This window comes from Cheilinus undulatus, linkage group 4 (genome assembly GCF_018320785.1).
Source record: "Cheilinus undulatus linkage group 4, ASM1832078v1, whole genome shotgun sequence".
In the NCBI taxonomy this organism is placed as follows: Eukaryota; Metazoa; Chordata; class Actinopteri; order Labriformes; family Labridae; genus Cheilinus; species Cheilinus undulatus.
In genome coordinates this window covers 282237-297994 of record NC_054868.1, presented here as the reverse complement: position 1 = coordinate 297994, position 15758 = coordinate 282237, and the positions used below count along the sequence as shown (strand labels likewise).

The 15758-nt window shown below is 44.4% G+C and overlaps 1 protein-coding gene across 1 annotated transcript in view; it reads left to right on the top strand.

Moving 5' to 3' along the window:
• The window catches only part of LOC121508520 (nidogen-1-like), a 70174-nt gene that overhangs the window by 39480 nt on the left and 14936 nt on the right, over positions 1–15758 (top strand). The window contains exons 10-14 of the mRNA XM_041785441.1: positions 21–149; positions 1768–1911; positions 5833–5961; positions 14702–14941; positions 15023–15195. Of these exons, the coding sequence (XP_041641375.1) occupies positions 21–149; positions 1768–1911; positions 5833–5961; positions 14702–14941; positions 15023–15195 (815 nt within the window). The remainder of the gene's footprint in view (positions 1–20; positions 150–1767; positions 1912–5832; positions 5962–14701; positions 14942–15022; positions 15196–15758) is intronic.

The window sequence follows — 15758 nt, the reverse complement described above, 5'->3', positions numbered from 1 at the left end:
TGTTTGTGTTCTCCTGTCAGATATCGACGAGTGCAGAGAGACGTTTAACGTCTGTGGGAACAACGCCGTCTGTGCCAATCAGCCCGGAACGTTCCGCTGTGAGTGCGTGACCGGCTATGTGTTCGCCAGCGACGGACGGACCTGCATCGGTACGCTGATGTTGAAGTTTAGATGTGTGGGCGGAGTTAGCGTTCCTGTCAGACTCTTATTGATCCTCCAGATTCTCTAAAATCAGACAAAAGACAAAAAAGACATTTTAGTGTGAATGTGAACGAACGATTCCACAGGATTTAAAGGTTCAGACCCACACTGATCTTTAGAGTGATAAATCTACGGTTTTAGACCTGATGACTGAGAAGTTCGCAAGAATATAAACTCTGGTACAGTTTAAAAATGTCCTCCAGGCAGTATTTAGGTTATTTGGTTTAAATGCAGACCAATTATACCTTTCATTTATCAGTAGAAATGCCAGGACTCCAAACCTCTGAGAGAGATCACAAACTCTGTTATCTCTAAAGATAAAACCAGAAATACAGTTATTATGTTTGAACACCTTTAAAACACAGGAAATAACACAAAAAGAACAGTTTTACTCATTCATGTAGACCTTTTTCAACATTACTAGTCCTCACAAACAGCAAACAGAAAGCTTTCCTTATGGAACCCCGATACCACAAAAGTTGGGACACTTGGTAAAATGTAAACTATACCAAGGAAAAGCTCTTACGTCCACAGGGACAGCCTCTGTGATTTCATCTGACCACAGAACAGTTTTCCTCTGACCACAGAACAGTTTTCCATGTTTCCTCTGACCACAGAACAGTTTTCCTCTGACCACAGAACAGTTTTCCATGTTTCCTCTGACTACAGAACAGTTTTCCTCTGACCACAGAACAGTTTTCCATGTTTCCTCTGACTACAGAACAGTTTTCCTCTGACCACAGAACAGTTTTCCATGTTTCCTCTGACCACAGAACAGTTTTCCATGTTTCCTCTGACTACAGAACAGTTTTCCTCTGACCACAGAACAGTTTTCCATGTTTCCTCTGACCACAGAACAGTTTTCCATGTTTCCTCTGACTACAGAACAGTTTTCCTCTGACCACAGAACAGTTTTCCATGTTTCCTCTGACCACAGAACAGTTTTCCATGTTTCCTCTGACCACAGAACAGTTTTCCATGTTTCCTCTGACCACAGAACAGTTTTCCTCTGACCACAGAACAGTTTTCCATGTTTCCTCTGACCACAGAACAGTTTTCCATGTTTCCTCTGACCACAGAACAGTTTTCCATGTTTCCTCTGACCACAGAACAGTTTTCCATGTTTCCTCTGACCACAGAACAGTTTTCCTCTGACCACAGAACAGTTTTCCATGTTTCCTCTGACCACAGAACAGTTTTCCTCTGACCACAGAACAGTTTTCCATGTTTCCTCAGTCCATGTTAAATGAGCTTTGGTCCAGAGGAGACGGACCACGGTGTTTCTGGATCCTGTTCACATCTGGCTTCTTCTCTCCATGATCAGCTTTAACTGTCATTGGTGGATGGCACGGCCAACTGTGTTGACAGACGATGATTTCTGGAATGTTCCTGAGCCCATGCAGGGATTTCACTACAGAATCATGGCTGTTTTTAATGACGTGGCCCCTGAGGGGCCCTGAGGGGTTAACTTCTGTTTTTATTTACATTATACACAGCGACCCAACTTTTTTGGAATTAACTGTGATCAGTCCTCTGACCCTCGTCTCTAACTCTGTCGTCCCTCAGAGCACAGCGGTCCCATCGATCATTGTCGGAGAGGAAGTCACGACTGCGACGATCCCAGACGAGCCATGTGCAGCTACACCGGAGGCTCCGCCTACATCTGCTCCTGCCTGCCGGGGTTTGTGGGCGATGGCCGGGTGTGTCGGGGTGAGTTCATCAGCTGCAAATCTGTGTTCAGACTGGTTTCTGATCCAGCTGGTCTGAGGATGAAGAATAATCTCCACACTGTTGTTTAAAGGTCGCTGTGTTTGTTTCTGTCTGTTTGGAGCAGCGAGAGAGGAAACTGTTGGTCTGTTTTTCTACCAGCTTTAAGGCTTTTCCTTTATCTGCTGCTCAGAAACTAAGAGCATGTGAACTCTCTGACAGCTGACTGGAGCCTCTGAAGGGCTGCTGATATGGATGGTGGTATTATTCTGCTACAAATCAAAATTGGGCATTTTAAATGTTTAATCATCATAACTGAAGGGAAACTCTTGAACACATTTAAATGGTAAAAAAAAAGTTCTGCCCTGTTAATGGAAGGAGACCATCCCTTTAGGCAGGAACCAGAAACAAGAGTTTGGCTTTGTGGGTCCATTTCCCACAGTGAGAGAGAAAAGCTGTTAAAAGTGTGGTGGTTAAAAGCATTCTGGGTAAACTCTTAGAGTATTGGCCTGTGGTTTTTAGAGTTAACTGAGAAGCTGAATGAACTCGTTGGTTCTGCTGAGTTTCTCCAATGTTTGCTGGTCTGCTGCAGAGCCAACCATCGGGGTAGTTTGTCTTAAAGCTGGACCGAGACCAGACCACATGTGACGACATAAATCAGCAGCAGCAGCAGCAGCAGCGATATAGAAGCAGACTTTAACTTTCTTTAAACAGTCAGAGAGCACAGCGGGCCTCAGGGACAGGAAATGTTCCCACCTGGTCAGGAAATACAGACCCTGCCTTACAGCTGTGCAGCTCATCTCTTCATACCCCCCCCCCTCTGCACCGTGGAGACGCTGAGAGAAAAATGTTCCTGAAACTGGATCTATACGGGGGCAGGAACAAACTGTTTCTTCTCCTCCTAAACACTCTGACCCGTACCATCCCATCCTGTCAGTCCTGTCCCATCCTGTCTAATGTCTTCCCTTCCCACCTCGACTGGTCCTTTCACCCAATCCCCTGATGTCTCATCTCATCTCATTGTCCTATCCCATCCAGTCCTGTCCCAAACCATCTCTCTGTGCCATCCTGTCCTGCCTCATCTTGTCCAGTCCAGTCCTGTCTAGACCAGTCTCCCCCCCCCCCCCCCCATCCTGTCCCAGACTGTCCTGTCCCCCTGTCCACACCCCATCCGTCTTGTATCATCCTGTCTCATCTCCATTCTTTTCTCATCTCTTCTTGTCCATCCTGTCCTCTGTCTTTTCCTTTCTTGTCTTGTCCCGTTCCATCCAGTCCCACTTTTTAATGCTATGTTGCATTTTTCCTTACATCATCTCTTCTTGCCCATCCTGTCCCTTCTTGTCCTGTCCTGTCTTGTCCCCATACTGTCTCATCCCTGTCTCGTCCCATCCTGTCTGGCTCTTCTTGTCCCTTCTTTACTATCCCATCCCATCATGTCTGGTCCCATTTCATCCCATCTCTTGTCCCGCTCCATCCTGTCCTGTCCAAACCCTTAACCATATTTATAAAGTTAAAGTCTTGGCCGTATGTGAAACAGGACCCAGATTTTTAAAATGCCCTTTAGAAACATCTGAAGATTGTTGTTTACGGTCACTTCCTGTTACGAGGCATTGATTTTGTATCTAAAGATTGTAGTTTACAGTCACTTCCTGTTACAGGGTGCTGATTTGTCTCTAAAGACTGTTCTTTAGGGTCACTTCCTGTTACAAGGCATTGATTTTGTATCTAAAGATGGTTGTCCACAGTTACTTCCTGTTATATAGTGCTAAATTTTGTCTCTAAAGATTGTTTTCCATGGTCACTTCCTGTTATGAGGTCTAAATTTTGTCTCTAAAGACTGTTGTTTATGGTCACTTCCTGTTATGAGACGTTGATTTAGTCCTCAAAGACTGTTGTTTATGGTCACTTCCTGTTATGAGGCGTTGATTTAGTCCTCAAAGACTGTTGTTTATGGTCACTTCCTGTTATGAGGCGTTGATTTTGTCTCTAAAGACTGTTGTTTATGTTCACTTCCTGTTATGAGGTGTTGATTTAGTCTCTAAAAACTGTTGTTTATGGTCACTTCCTGTTATTAGGTGTTGATTTAGTCTCTAAAGACTGTTGTTTATGGTCACTTCCTGTTATGAGGCGTTGATTTAGTCTCTAAAGATCTTTGTTTATGGTCACTTCCTGTTATGAGGCGTTGATTTTGTCTCTAAAGGTCTTTGTTTATGGTCACTTCCTGTTATTAGGTGTTGATTTAGTCTCTAAAGACTGTTGTTTATGGTCACTTCCTGTTATGAGGCGTTGATTTTGTCCTTAAAGATCTTGTTTATGGTCACTTCCTGTTATGAGGTGTTGATTTTGTCTGTAAAGACTGTTGTTTATGGTCACTTCCTGTTACGAGGCGTTGATTTAGTCCTCAAAGACTGTTGTTTATGGTCACTTCCTGTTATGAGGCGTTGATTTTGTCCGTAAAGATCTTTGTTTATGGTCACTTCCTGTTATTAGGCGTTAATTTAGTCTCTAAAGACTGTTGTTTATGGTCACTTCCTGTTATGAGGCGTTGATTTTGTCCTTAAAGATCTTTGTTTATGGTCACTTCCTGTTATTAGGCGTTAATTTAGTCTCTAAAGACTGTTGTTTATGGTCACTTCCTGTTATGAGGCATTGATTTAGTCTCTAAAGACTGTTGTTTATGGTCACTTCCTGTTATTAGGTGTTGATTTAGTCTCTAAAAACTGTTGTTTATGGTCACTTCCTTTTATGAGGCGTTGATTTTGTCTCTAAAGATCTTTGTTTATGGTCACTTCCTGTTATTAGGCGTTAATTTCGTCTCTAAAGACTGCTGTTTATGGTCACTTCCTGTTATTAGGCGTTGATTTAGTCTCTAAAGACTGTTGTTTATGGTCACTTCCTGTTATGAGGTGTTGATTTTGTCTGTAAAGACTGTTGTTTATGGTCACTTCCTGTTATGAGGCGTTGATTTAGTCTCTAAAGACTGTTGTTTATGGTCACTTCCTGTTATGAGGTGTTGATTTTGTCTGTAAAGACTGTTGTTTATGGTCACTTCCTGTTATGAGGTGTTGATTTTGTCTGTAAAGACTGTTGTTAATGGTCACTTCCTGTTATGAGGCGTTGATTTTGTCCGTAAAGATCATTGTTTATGGTCACTTCCTGGTATGAGGTGTTGATTTAGTCTCTAAAGACTGTGGTTTATGGTCACTTCCTGTTACGAGGCGTTGATTTAGTCCTCAACGACTGTTGTTTATGGTCACTTCCTGTTATGAGGTGTTGATTTTGTCTGTAAAGATCATTGTTTATGGTCACTTCCTGTTATTAGGCGTTAATTTAGTCTCTAAAGACTGTTGTTTATGGTCACTTCCTGTTATGAGGCGTTGATTTTGTCCTTAAAGATCTTTGTTTATGGTCACTTCCTGTTATTAGGCGTTAATTTAGTCTCTAAAGACTGTTGTTTATGGTCCTTTCCTGTTATAAGGCGTTGATTTAGTCTCTAAAGATCATTGTTTATGGTCACTTCCTGTTATGAGGCGTTGATTTAGTCTCTAAAGACTGTTGTTTATGGTCACTTCCTGTTATGAGGTGTTGATTTTGTCTGTAAAGACTGTTGTTTATGGTCACTTCCTGTTACGAGGCGTTGATTTAGTCCTCAAAGACTGTTGTTTATGGTCACTTCCTGTTATGAGGTGTTGATTTTGTCTCTAAAGACTGTTGTTTATGGTCACTTCCTGTTACGAGGCGTTGATTTAGTCCTCAAAGACTGTTGTTTATGGTCACTTCCTGTTACGAGGCGTTGATTTTGTCTGTAAAGACTGTTGTTTATGGTCACTTCCTGTTATGAGGCATTGATTTAGTCCTTAAAGACTGTTGTTTATGGTCACTTCCTGTTATGAGGCGTTGATTTGCCTTCTTTTCTTTCTTCAGACGTCGATGAGTGTGAACACGATCGATGCCACCGGGACGCGTCCTGCTCCAACACAGAGGGCTCCTTCTCCTGCCAGTGTAAGCCTGGTTTCCATGGAGACGGCTTCCAGTGCAGCCCCACATCCACAGGTAGGAGACTCAGAGGATGAGACCCTTAAATCTGCCTTCCTGTTTGTTTTTATTTGAACATTTTAAAACAGTGAAGGAGAGCAGACTATAAACATTTGTGCAGAACCTTCAATCAGACGTGGAAGCAGCCGTGTGGTCCTGCTAAAAGCCTCGTCACATGCAGAGATCTTTAAAAGGAAAACATGGGGGCTGTTTTGGTTGGTTGTCAGACATTTCCGAGATAAATGGGAGCTGTGTAAACTCTGGGACGTCTAAATGTTATTCTGAGTCTAATAAACCAGCTGAAGGACGAGGATAGGGGTAAACAGACGCCCCGTTAGACTCAACAGACGCTTCATGACGCACAGACGATTCTCAGCGTCCGCCCTGCAGCCTTTGGTCGCTTCAAGGTTAACATAATAACGTCTAGATAAAGAGTCTGCAGAGGACGCCTCTCCACCCTGGTTATCGTTGTTTTATTCCAGCAGCCTTGAGTTTGTTTTACTGATGACATCCTGAAATAATCTGCAGCCGCCGTGCACGGCGAGGTCGGCATAAACCTCTTCCTGACCAGACGAGCCCCCCCATGTTGAATGAAATAGTAAAAAATAGTGGGCCAGGTGAGGGCCAGGAGCCATGGGACTACCAGAGTTGCTCATCTCAGTTCAAAATGGCGAGGAACGGCCGGCCTTATGTCATTCGTCCTGGCCGCTCCGGACACGTGACTCGCCATAAGGACACGGAAACGCCGCCTTTGTTTTGTTCAGCAGACACCAGAATCAAACCTGCAGCGTGCATCATGACTCCCTGGACTTTACCTGCAGGCTGACGCTGGCGTGCTTCCTCTCTCCTCCCGCCTCCTCTGGCGTGGTCATGGCGTCTCGTTCCTCCTCATGTCTCACCTGCACGCTCTGCTCTTCATGGCTCCTGTGTGCCACACGTATATCATCCCAGCCCTCTAACTCCACCCCAGCTCCTCCTCCAGACTTCATTCTGGCTGTAAAGTGGACTCATTATTCAGATATTCATGCTGGGTTCTCTTTGCTGCTCTCTCTGACACGGTTTCAATCATTCCTGTCAAAGTCTGATGATTTTAAACTCTCAGACTTTTACCATGAGTGTGTATGAGACAGAATGAGCACAGCAACAACAATTGGTCCATCCTCTCCTTGATTCCGATTGGTCTGTTCACCATAAAAATCAGGGGCAGAAATATGAACGTTCTGAGCGCGCTCAGAGAAAGTTTTGTACATCCGCTATGGTTATGGCAGCGTTACTCAACTCTGCTCAACAAAAGAGCCAAACTGTTGGAAAATAGCTTTGAAAGAGTCTAGTCCAGTCATACTCAACACATGGCTCTAGAGTCACATGAGGCTCTTTAGTGATGGTTTGAGGCTCTTAGTGATGTTTTGTGGCTCTTAGTGATGTTTTGAGGCTCTTAGTGATGCTTTGAGGCTCTTTAGTGATGGTTTGAGGCTCTTTAGTGATGCTTTGAGGCTCTTTAGTGATGGTTTGAGGCTCTTAGTGATGTTTTGAGGCTCTTAGTGATGCTTTGAGGCTCTTTAGTGATGGTTTGAGGCTCTTTAGTGATGCTTTGAGGCTCTTTAGTGATGGTTTGAGGCTCTTAGTGATGTTTTGTGGCTCTTAAGTGATGGTTTGTGGCTCTTTAGTGATGCTTTGAGGCTCTTTAGTGATGGTTTGAGGCTCTTAGTGATGGTTTGTGGCTCTTAAGTGATGGTTTGTGGCTCTTTAGTGATGCTTTGAGGCTCTTTAGTGATGCTTTGAGGCTCTTTAGTGATGGTTTGAGGCTCTTTAGTGATGCTTTGAGGCTCTTTAGTGATGGTTTGAGGCTCTTAGTGATGTTTTGTGGCTCTTAAGTGATGGTTTGAGGCTCTTTAGTGATGGTTTGAGGCTCTTAGTGATGTTTTGTGGCTCTTTAGTGATGCTTTGAGGCTCTTTAGTGATGGTTTGAGGCTCTTAGTGATGCTTTGAGGCTCTTTAGTGATGGTTTGTGGCTCTTTAGTGATGCTTTGAGGCTCTTTAGTGATGGTTTGAGGCTCTTAGTGATGGTTTGTGGCTCTTAAGTGATGGTTTGTGGCTCTTTAGTGATGCTTTGAGGCTCTTTAGTGATGCTTTGAGGCTCTTTAGTGATGGTTTGAGGCTCTTTAGTGATGCTTTGAGGCTCTTAGTGATGTTTTGTGGCTCTTAAGTGATGGTTTGAGGCTCTTTAGTGATGGTTTGAGGCTCTTAGTGATGTTTTGTGGCTCTTTAGTGATGCTTTGAGGCTCTTTAGTGATGGTTTGAGGCTCTTTAGTGATGGTTTATGGCTCTTTAGTGATGGTTTGTGGCTCTTTAGTGATGGTTTATGGCTCTTTAGTGATGGTTTGTGGCTCTTTAGTGATGGTTTGAGGCTCTTAGTGATGTTTTGTGGCTCTTTAGTGATGCTTTGAGGCTCTTTAGTGATGGTTTGAGGCTCTTTAGTGATGGTTTATGGCTCTTTAGTGATGGTTTGTGGCTCTTTAGTGATGGTTTGAGGCTCTTAGTGATGTTTTGTGGCTCTTTAGTGATGCTTTGAGGCTCTTTAGTGATGGTTTGAGGCTCTTTAGTGATGGTTTATGGCTCTTTAGTGATGGTTTGAGGCTCTTTAGTGATGGTTTGAGGCTCTTTAGTGATGCTTTGAGGCTCTTAAGTGATGGTTTGAGGCTCTTAGTGATGGTTTGAGGCTCTTAGTGATGTTTTGTGGCTCTTTAGTGATGCTTTGAGGCTCTTTAGTGATGCTTTGAGGCTCTTTAGTGATGGTTTGAGGCTCTTTAGTGATGGTTTGTGGCTCTTTAGTGATGGTTTGAGGCTCTTTAGTGACGGTTTGAGGCTCTTTAGTGATGGTTTGAGGCTCTTAAGTGATGGTTTGAGGCTCTTTAGTGATGCTTTGAGGCTCTTTAGTGATGGTTTGAGGCTCTTAGTGATGGTTTGTGGCTCTTTAGTGATGGTTTGAGGCTCTTAGTGATGGTTTGAGGCTCTTTAGTGATGGTTTGAGGCTCTTTAGTGGTGGTTTGAGGCTCTTTAGTGATGGTTTGAAGCTCTTTAGTGATGCTTTGAGGCTCTTTGGTGATGGTTTGAGGCTCTTTAGTGATGTTTTGAGGCTCTTAGTGATGTTTTGAGGCTCTTTAGTGATGCTTTGAGGCTCTTAGTGATGTTTTGTGGCTCTTTAGTGATGCTTTGAGGCTCTTTAGTGATGCTTTGAGGCTCTTTAGTGATGGTTTGAGGCTCTTTAGTGATGGTTTGAGGCTCTTAGTGATGTTTTGAGGCTCTTTAGTGATGCTTTGAGGCTCTTAGTGATGTTTTGTGGCTCTTTAGTGATGCTTTGAGGCTCTTTAGTGATGGTTTGAGGCTCTTTAGTGATGGTTTGAGGCTCTTTAGTGATGCTTTGAGGCTCTTTAGTGATGGTTTGAGGCTCTTAGTGATGGTTTGTGGCTCTTTAGTGATGGTTTGAGGCTCTTAGTGATGGTTTGAGGCTCTTTAGTGATGCTTTGAGGCTCTTTGGTGATGGTTTGAGGCTCTTTAGTGATGTTTTGAGGCTCTTAGTGATGTTTTGAGGCTCTTTAGTGATGCTTTGAGGCTCTTAGTGATGTTTTGTGGCTCTTAAGTGATGGTTTGAGGCTCTTTAGTGATGGTTTGAGGCTCTTAGTGATGTTTTGTGGCTCTTAAGTGATGGTTTGTGGCTCTTTAGTGATGGTTTGAGGCTCTTTAGTGGTGGTTTGAGGCTCTTTAGTGATGGTTTGAAGCTCTTTAGTGATGCTTTGAGGCTCTTTGGTGATGGTTTGAGGCTCTTTAGTGATGTTTTGAGGCTCTTAGTGATGTTTTGAGGCTCTTTAGTGATGCTTTGAGGCTCTTAGTGATGTTTTGTGGCTCTTAAGTGATGGTTTGAGGCTCTTTAGTGATGGTTTGAGGCTCTTAGTGATGTTTTGAGGCTCTTTAGTGATGCTTTGAGGCTCTTAGTGATGTTTTGTGGCTCTTAAGTGATGGTTTGAGGCTCTTTAGTGATGCTTTGAGGCTCTTTAGTGATGGTTTGAGGCTCTTAGTGATGGTTTGAGGCTCTTTAGTGATGGTTTGAGGCTCTTTAGTGATGGTTTGAGGCTCTTAGTGATGTTTTGTGGCTCTTTAGTGATGGTTTGAGGCTCTTTAGTGATGCTTTGAGGCTCTTTAGTGATGGTTTGAGGCTCTTAGTGATGGTTTGAGGCTCTTTAGTGATGGTTTGAGGCTCTTTAGTGATGGTTTGAGGCTCTTAGTGATGTTTTGTGGCTCTTTAGTGATGGTTTGAGGCTCTTAGTGATGTTTTGTGGCTCTTAAGTGATGGTTTAAGTTCCTTTCGTGATGGTTTGAGGCTCTTTAGTGATGCTTTGAGGCTCTTTAGTGATGGTTTGTGGCTCTTTAGTGATGGTTTGAGGCTCTTAGTGATGTTTTGTGGCTCTTAAGTGATGGTTTAAGTTTCTTTCGTGATGGTTTGAGGCTCTTTAGTGATGCTCTGAGGCTCTTTAGTGATGGTTTGAGGCTCTTTAGTGATGGTTTGTGGCTCTTTAGTGATGGTTTGAGGCTCTTAGTGATGGTTTGAGGCTCTTAAGTGATGCTTTGAGGCTCTTTAGTGATGCTTTGAGGCTCTTTAGTGATGGTTTGAGGCTCTTTAGTGATGGTTTGAGGCTCTTAGTGATGGTTTGAGGCTCTTTAGTGATGGTTTGAGGCTCTTTAGTGATGGTTTGAGGCTCTTTAGTGATGGTTTGTGGCTCTTTAGTGATGGTTTGAGGCTCTTAGTGATGGTTTGAGGCTCTTAAGTGATGCTTTGAGGCTCTTTAGTGATGCTTTGAGGCTCTTTAGTGATGCTTTGAGGCTCTTTAGTGATGGTTTGAGGCTCTTAGTGATGGTTTGAGGCTCTTAGTGATGGTTTGAGGCTCTTTAGTGATGGTTTGAGGCTCTTTAGTGATGGTTTGAGGCTCTTTAGTGATGGTTTGAGGCTCTTAGTGATGGTTTGTGGCTCTTTAGTGATGTTTTGTGGCTCTTTAGTGATGGTTTGTGGCTCTTACTGATGGTTTGAAGCTCTTTAGTGATGGTTTGAGGCTCTTTAGTGATGGTTTGAGGCTCTTTAGTGATGGTTTGAGGCTCTTAGTGATGTTTTGTGGCTCTCAAGTGATGGTTTGAGGCTCTTAGTGATGGTTTGAGGCTCTTAAGTGATGCTTTGAGGCTCTTTAGTGATGGTTTGAGGCTCTTTAGTGATGGTTTGAGGCTCTTAGTGATGGTTTGAGGCTCTTTAGTGATGGTTTGAGGCTCTTAGTGATGGTTTGTGGCTCTTTAGTGATGTTTTGAGGCTCTTTAGTGATGCTTTGAGGCTCTTTAGTGATGGTTTGAGGCTCTTTAGTGATGGTTTGAGGCTCTTTAGTGATGGTTTGAGGCTCTTAGTGATGTTTTGTGGCTCTCAAGTGATGGTTTGAGGCTCTTAGTGATGGTTTGAGGCTCTTAGTGATGGTTTGAGGCTCTTTAGTGATGGTTTGAGGCTCTTAGTGATGGTTTGAGGCTCTTTAGTGATGGTTTGAGGCTCTTAGTGATGGTTTGTGGCTCTTTAGTGATGGTTTGTGGCTCTTAGTGATGGTTTGTGGCTCTTGTATGTCTTAATTTGAAATATTATTCCCCCAGAAAACCTTAAAAAAGGAAACTCTGACCTCAGAAATGATCAATTGTAAGACACATTAATCAGGTTGAATCCCCACATGAATACAGCTGGCTTTAATTTTCAGCCTTTATTTTTCTCTGTAAAATTCCATTGCCCTTATTTGCCATTTTTTGCTTTTATTCACATTTTTGTTACTTTTGATCCATTTTCACTACTTCTGTCCCATTTTTGCCACCTCTTTTTTGCCTCTTTTATCCTGCTTTTGCTATTGGCAATTTTTTGCCACTTTTCGCCCATTTAAGCTGCTTTTGCCATGAAAGGCACGTTTTCACCATTCTTGCCATGCCTTTGCTGCTTTTTGGCCAGTTTTTGCCAGCTTTAACTCATTTTTTGGTAACTTCTCACCTATTTTTGCCACTCACTGCCCTATTCTGCCACTATTTCTCCCTGTTTTTCCACTTTTCACCCACTTTTTGTCATTTTATGCCTACTTGCCATTTTTTGCTGCTGTTTGACCATTATTTGACCCCTTGGACTTATTTTTTAGCCATTGATGAAGCTGCTGCTCCATATGAAGGTTCATAGATGGAGCTGCTTCTCCGTATGAAGCTTCATAGATGGAGCTGCTTCTCCATATGAAGGTTCATAAATGGAGCTGCTGCTCCGTATGAAGGTTCATAAATGGAGCTGCTGCTCCGTATGAAGGTTCATAGATGGAGCTGCTGCTCCGTATGAAGGTTCATAGATGGAGCTGCTTCTCCGTATGAAGGTTCATAAATGGAGCTGCTGCTCCGTATGAAGGTTCATAGATGGAGCTGCTTCTCCATATGAAGGTTCATAGATGGAGCTGCTTCTCCGTATGAAGGTTCATAAATGGAGCTGCTGCTCCGTATGAAGGTTCATAAATGGAGCTGCTGCTCCGTATGAAGGTTCATAGATGGAGCTGCTTCTCCGTATGAAGGTTCATAAATGGAGCTGCTGCTCCGTATGAAGGTTCATAGATGGAGCTGCTGCTCCGTATGAAGGTTCATAAATGGAGCTGCTGCTCCGTATGAAGGTTCATAGATGGAGCTGCTTCTCCATATGAAGGTTCATAGATGGAGCTGCTTCTCCATATGAAGGTTCATAGATGGAGCTGCTGCTCCGTATGAAGGTTCATAGATGGAGCTGCTGCTCCGTATGAAGGTTCATAGATGGAGCTGCTGCTCCGTATGAAGGTTCATAGATGGAGCTGCTGCTCCGTATGAAGGTTCATAAATGGAGCTGCTGCTCCGTATGAAGGTTCATAAATGGAGCTGCTTCTCCGTATGAAGGTTCATAAATGGAGCTGCTGCTCCGTATGAAGGTTCATAAATGGAGCTGCTGCTCCGTATGAAGGTTCATAGATGGAGCTGCTGCTCCATATGAAGGTTCATAGATGGAGCTGCTTCTCCGTATGAAGGTTCATAAATGGAGCTGCTGCTCCGTATGAAGGTTCATAAATGGAGCTGCTGCTCCGTATGAAGGTTCATAGATGGAGCTGCTTCTCCATATGAAGGTTCATAGATGGAGCTGCTTCTCCATATGAAGGTTCATAGATGGAGCTGCTGCTCCATATGAAGGTTCATAGATGGAGCTGCTTCTCCGTATGAAGGTTCATAGATGGAGCTGCTGCTCCATATGAAGGTTCATAGATGGAGCTGCTTCTCCGTATGAAGGTTCATAGATGGAGCTGCTTCTCCGTATGAAGGTTCATAGATGGAGCTGCTTCTCCGTATGAAGGTTCATAGATGGAGCTGCTCCGTATGAAGGTTCATAAATGGAGCTGCTGCTCCATATGAAGGTTCATAGATGGAGCTGCTTCTCCGTATGAAGGTTCATAGATGGAGCTGCTTCTCCATATGAAGGTTCATAGATGGAACTGCTTCTCCATATGAAGGTTCATAGATGGAGCTGCTTCTCCGTATGAAGGTTCATAGATGGAGCTGCTTCTCCGTATGAAGGTTCATAGATGGAGCTGCTTCTCCGTATGAAGGTTCATAGATGGAGCTGTTCTGTATGAAGGTTCATGGATGGAGCTGCTCTGTATGAAGGTTCATAGATGGAGCTGCTCCGTATGAAGGTTTAAGGATGAAGGATGTTAGAGCTGTGGTAGTGTTTGATCATTAATAACAAACATTTATAAGTACTGATGTCTACTTCTGTAGAAACATCTGGACTTTGTTTTTATTCATATTAGATTAAAATGTGATTTATGACTAAAGGATGTCTCCCTCCTGCTCTGGCTGGTTTTGTGTCTCCTTCTCTCTCCTGATTGGCTGACAGCCGGCATCTGCTCCCCCATGGTTTGTTGTTGTTGTTGTTATGTTGGAGGTTTGGCGTGGGCCCAAACCGGCAGACTCCTTCAGGACTTCCAGGTGTCAGAGCGGAGCGTTAATTACAGCTCGCTGCTCCAAACCAAAGTTTTCTCATATTTTTGTCCCATTTTACGACCCGTTGGCCCTCAGAGCTCTAATCTTGATGTCGCCTGTCATAACTTGTCGCAGCGTCTCCGACTGTAAGCCGCTCTGCTTCCTTTTGTCTCTTTGATCCTCGCCCTGGTTTGTCTCTGAGGGGTCTGTGTGCTGTTTGTGGTTTCCCTGGCTCTGATTGGTGGGAGCAGACGTGGCGCTGTGAGGACGCTGTCTGAGTGTTATGGCTGCCCTGTGGTTCGTCTCGCCGGTACCCTTGAGGATAAGAGTGAGAGGAGGATGCTCCAGATGTCAGTGTGGCCCCTGGATGTGACCGCAGAGATGAAGAGCCTGCTGCTCCTCTTTCACGGCTCCTCTGCTGCTGCCACGTCCTAAAACACAAACGTTCCCAGGACGAGGACTGTAACTACAGCTGACGGGGCTGGAGCTGCAGAGGAGGAACGTACCAGGGTTAGAGGAAGGCTCTGTGACGTCAGTAAAGGTTTAGGAAAGAGGTCATCAACTCATTCCTAGATGGACGCTTTGGGGGCTGGACTTTCACATAAACTTAAATTAAGTGACTTTTGGTCTGATTAACATACTCTTAGATATTTCGAATGCCTCTAAGAGTAAGATCAGACATCTCACTCTGTCTGTTTTTCTGTTTCCACAGAGCGCGAGAAGACACGGTGTGAGCGTCACAGAGAGAGCGCTCAGGCCGCCACCTCCGGCTCAGGGATCTTCTCTTTCTTCCGTCCCCGTCCCGCCGTCGGTCAGTACGTCCCTCAGTGCGACCAACACGGCGCCTACGAGCCCACACAGTGTCACAGCAGCATCCAGCAGTGCTGGTGCGTGGACGCCAACGGTCAGGAGATCCCCAACACCCGCACGGGTCCCGGCAGCGTCCCCCTGTGTGAGTAACCGCGACTGGAGTGATTACTCTGAAGGTTTTATGGTGGGTTACTGCTCTCGTCTAACTTCCTCTCCTGCACAGGTATCGATCAGGTGGTGACTCCCGCTCCAGTCGGTCCGACTCCTCGCCCCGACGTTCACCCCGTCGCCCCAGGAACACACCTGCTGTTCGCTCAGAGCGGGAGGATCGAGCACATTCCTCTGGACGGATACAGGTTCAGAAAAGACGACGCCAAACCTCTGCTGCACGTCCCCGTAAGAACAGACTCGCTATTTAAGCTCAACTTCAGCAAATCACTGAGTTAGTCTCAATACCTAGACCTGTTAGTCACTGAAACCAGACCAGATCAACTACCTAGACCTGTTAGTCACTGAAACCAGACCAGATCAACTACCTAGACCTGTTAGTCACTGAAACCAGACCAGATCAACTACCTAGACCTGTTAGTCACTGAAACCAGACCAGATCGACTACCTAGACCTGTTAGTCACTGAAACCAGACCAGATCGACTACCTAGACCTGTTAGTCACTGAAACCAGACCAGATCGACTACCTAGACCTGTTAGTCACTGAAACCAGACCAGATCGACTACCTAGACCTGTTAGTCACTGAAACCAGACCAGATCGACTACCTAGACCTGTTAGTCACTGAAACCAGACCAGATCAACTACCTAGACCTGTTAGTCACTGAAACCAGACCAGATCAACTACCTAGACCCGTTAGTCACTGAAACCAGACCAGATCGACTACCTAGACCCGTTAGTCACTGAAACCAGACCAGATCGACTACCTAGACCGTTAGTCACTGAAACC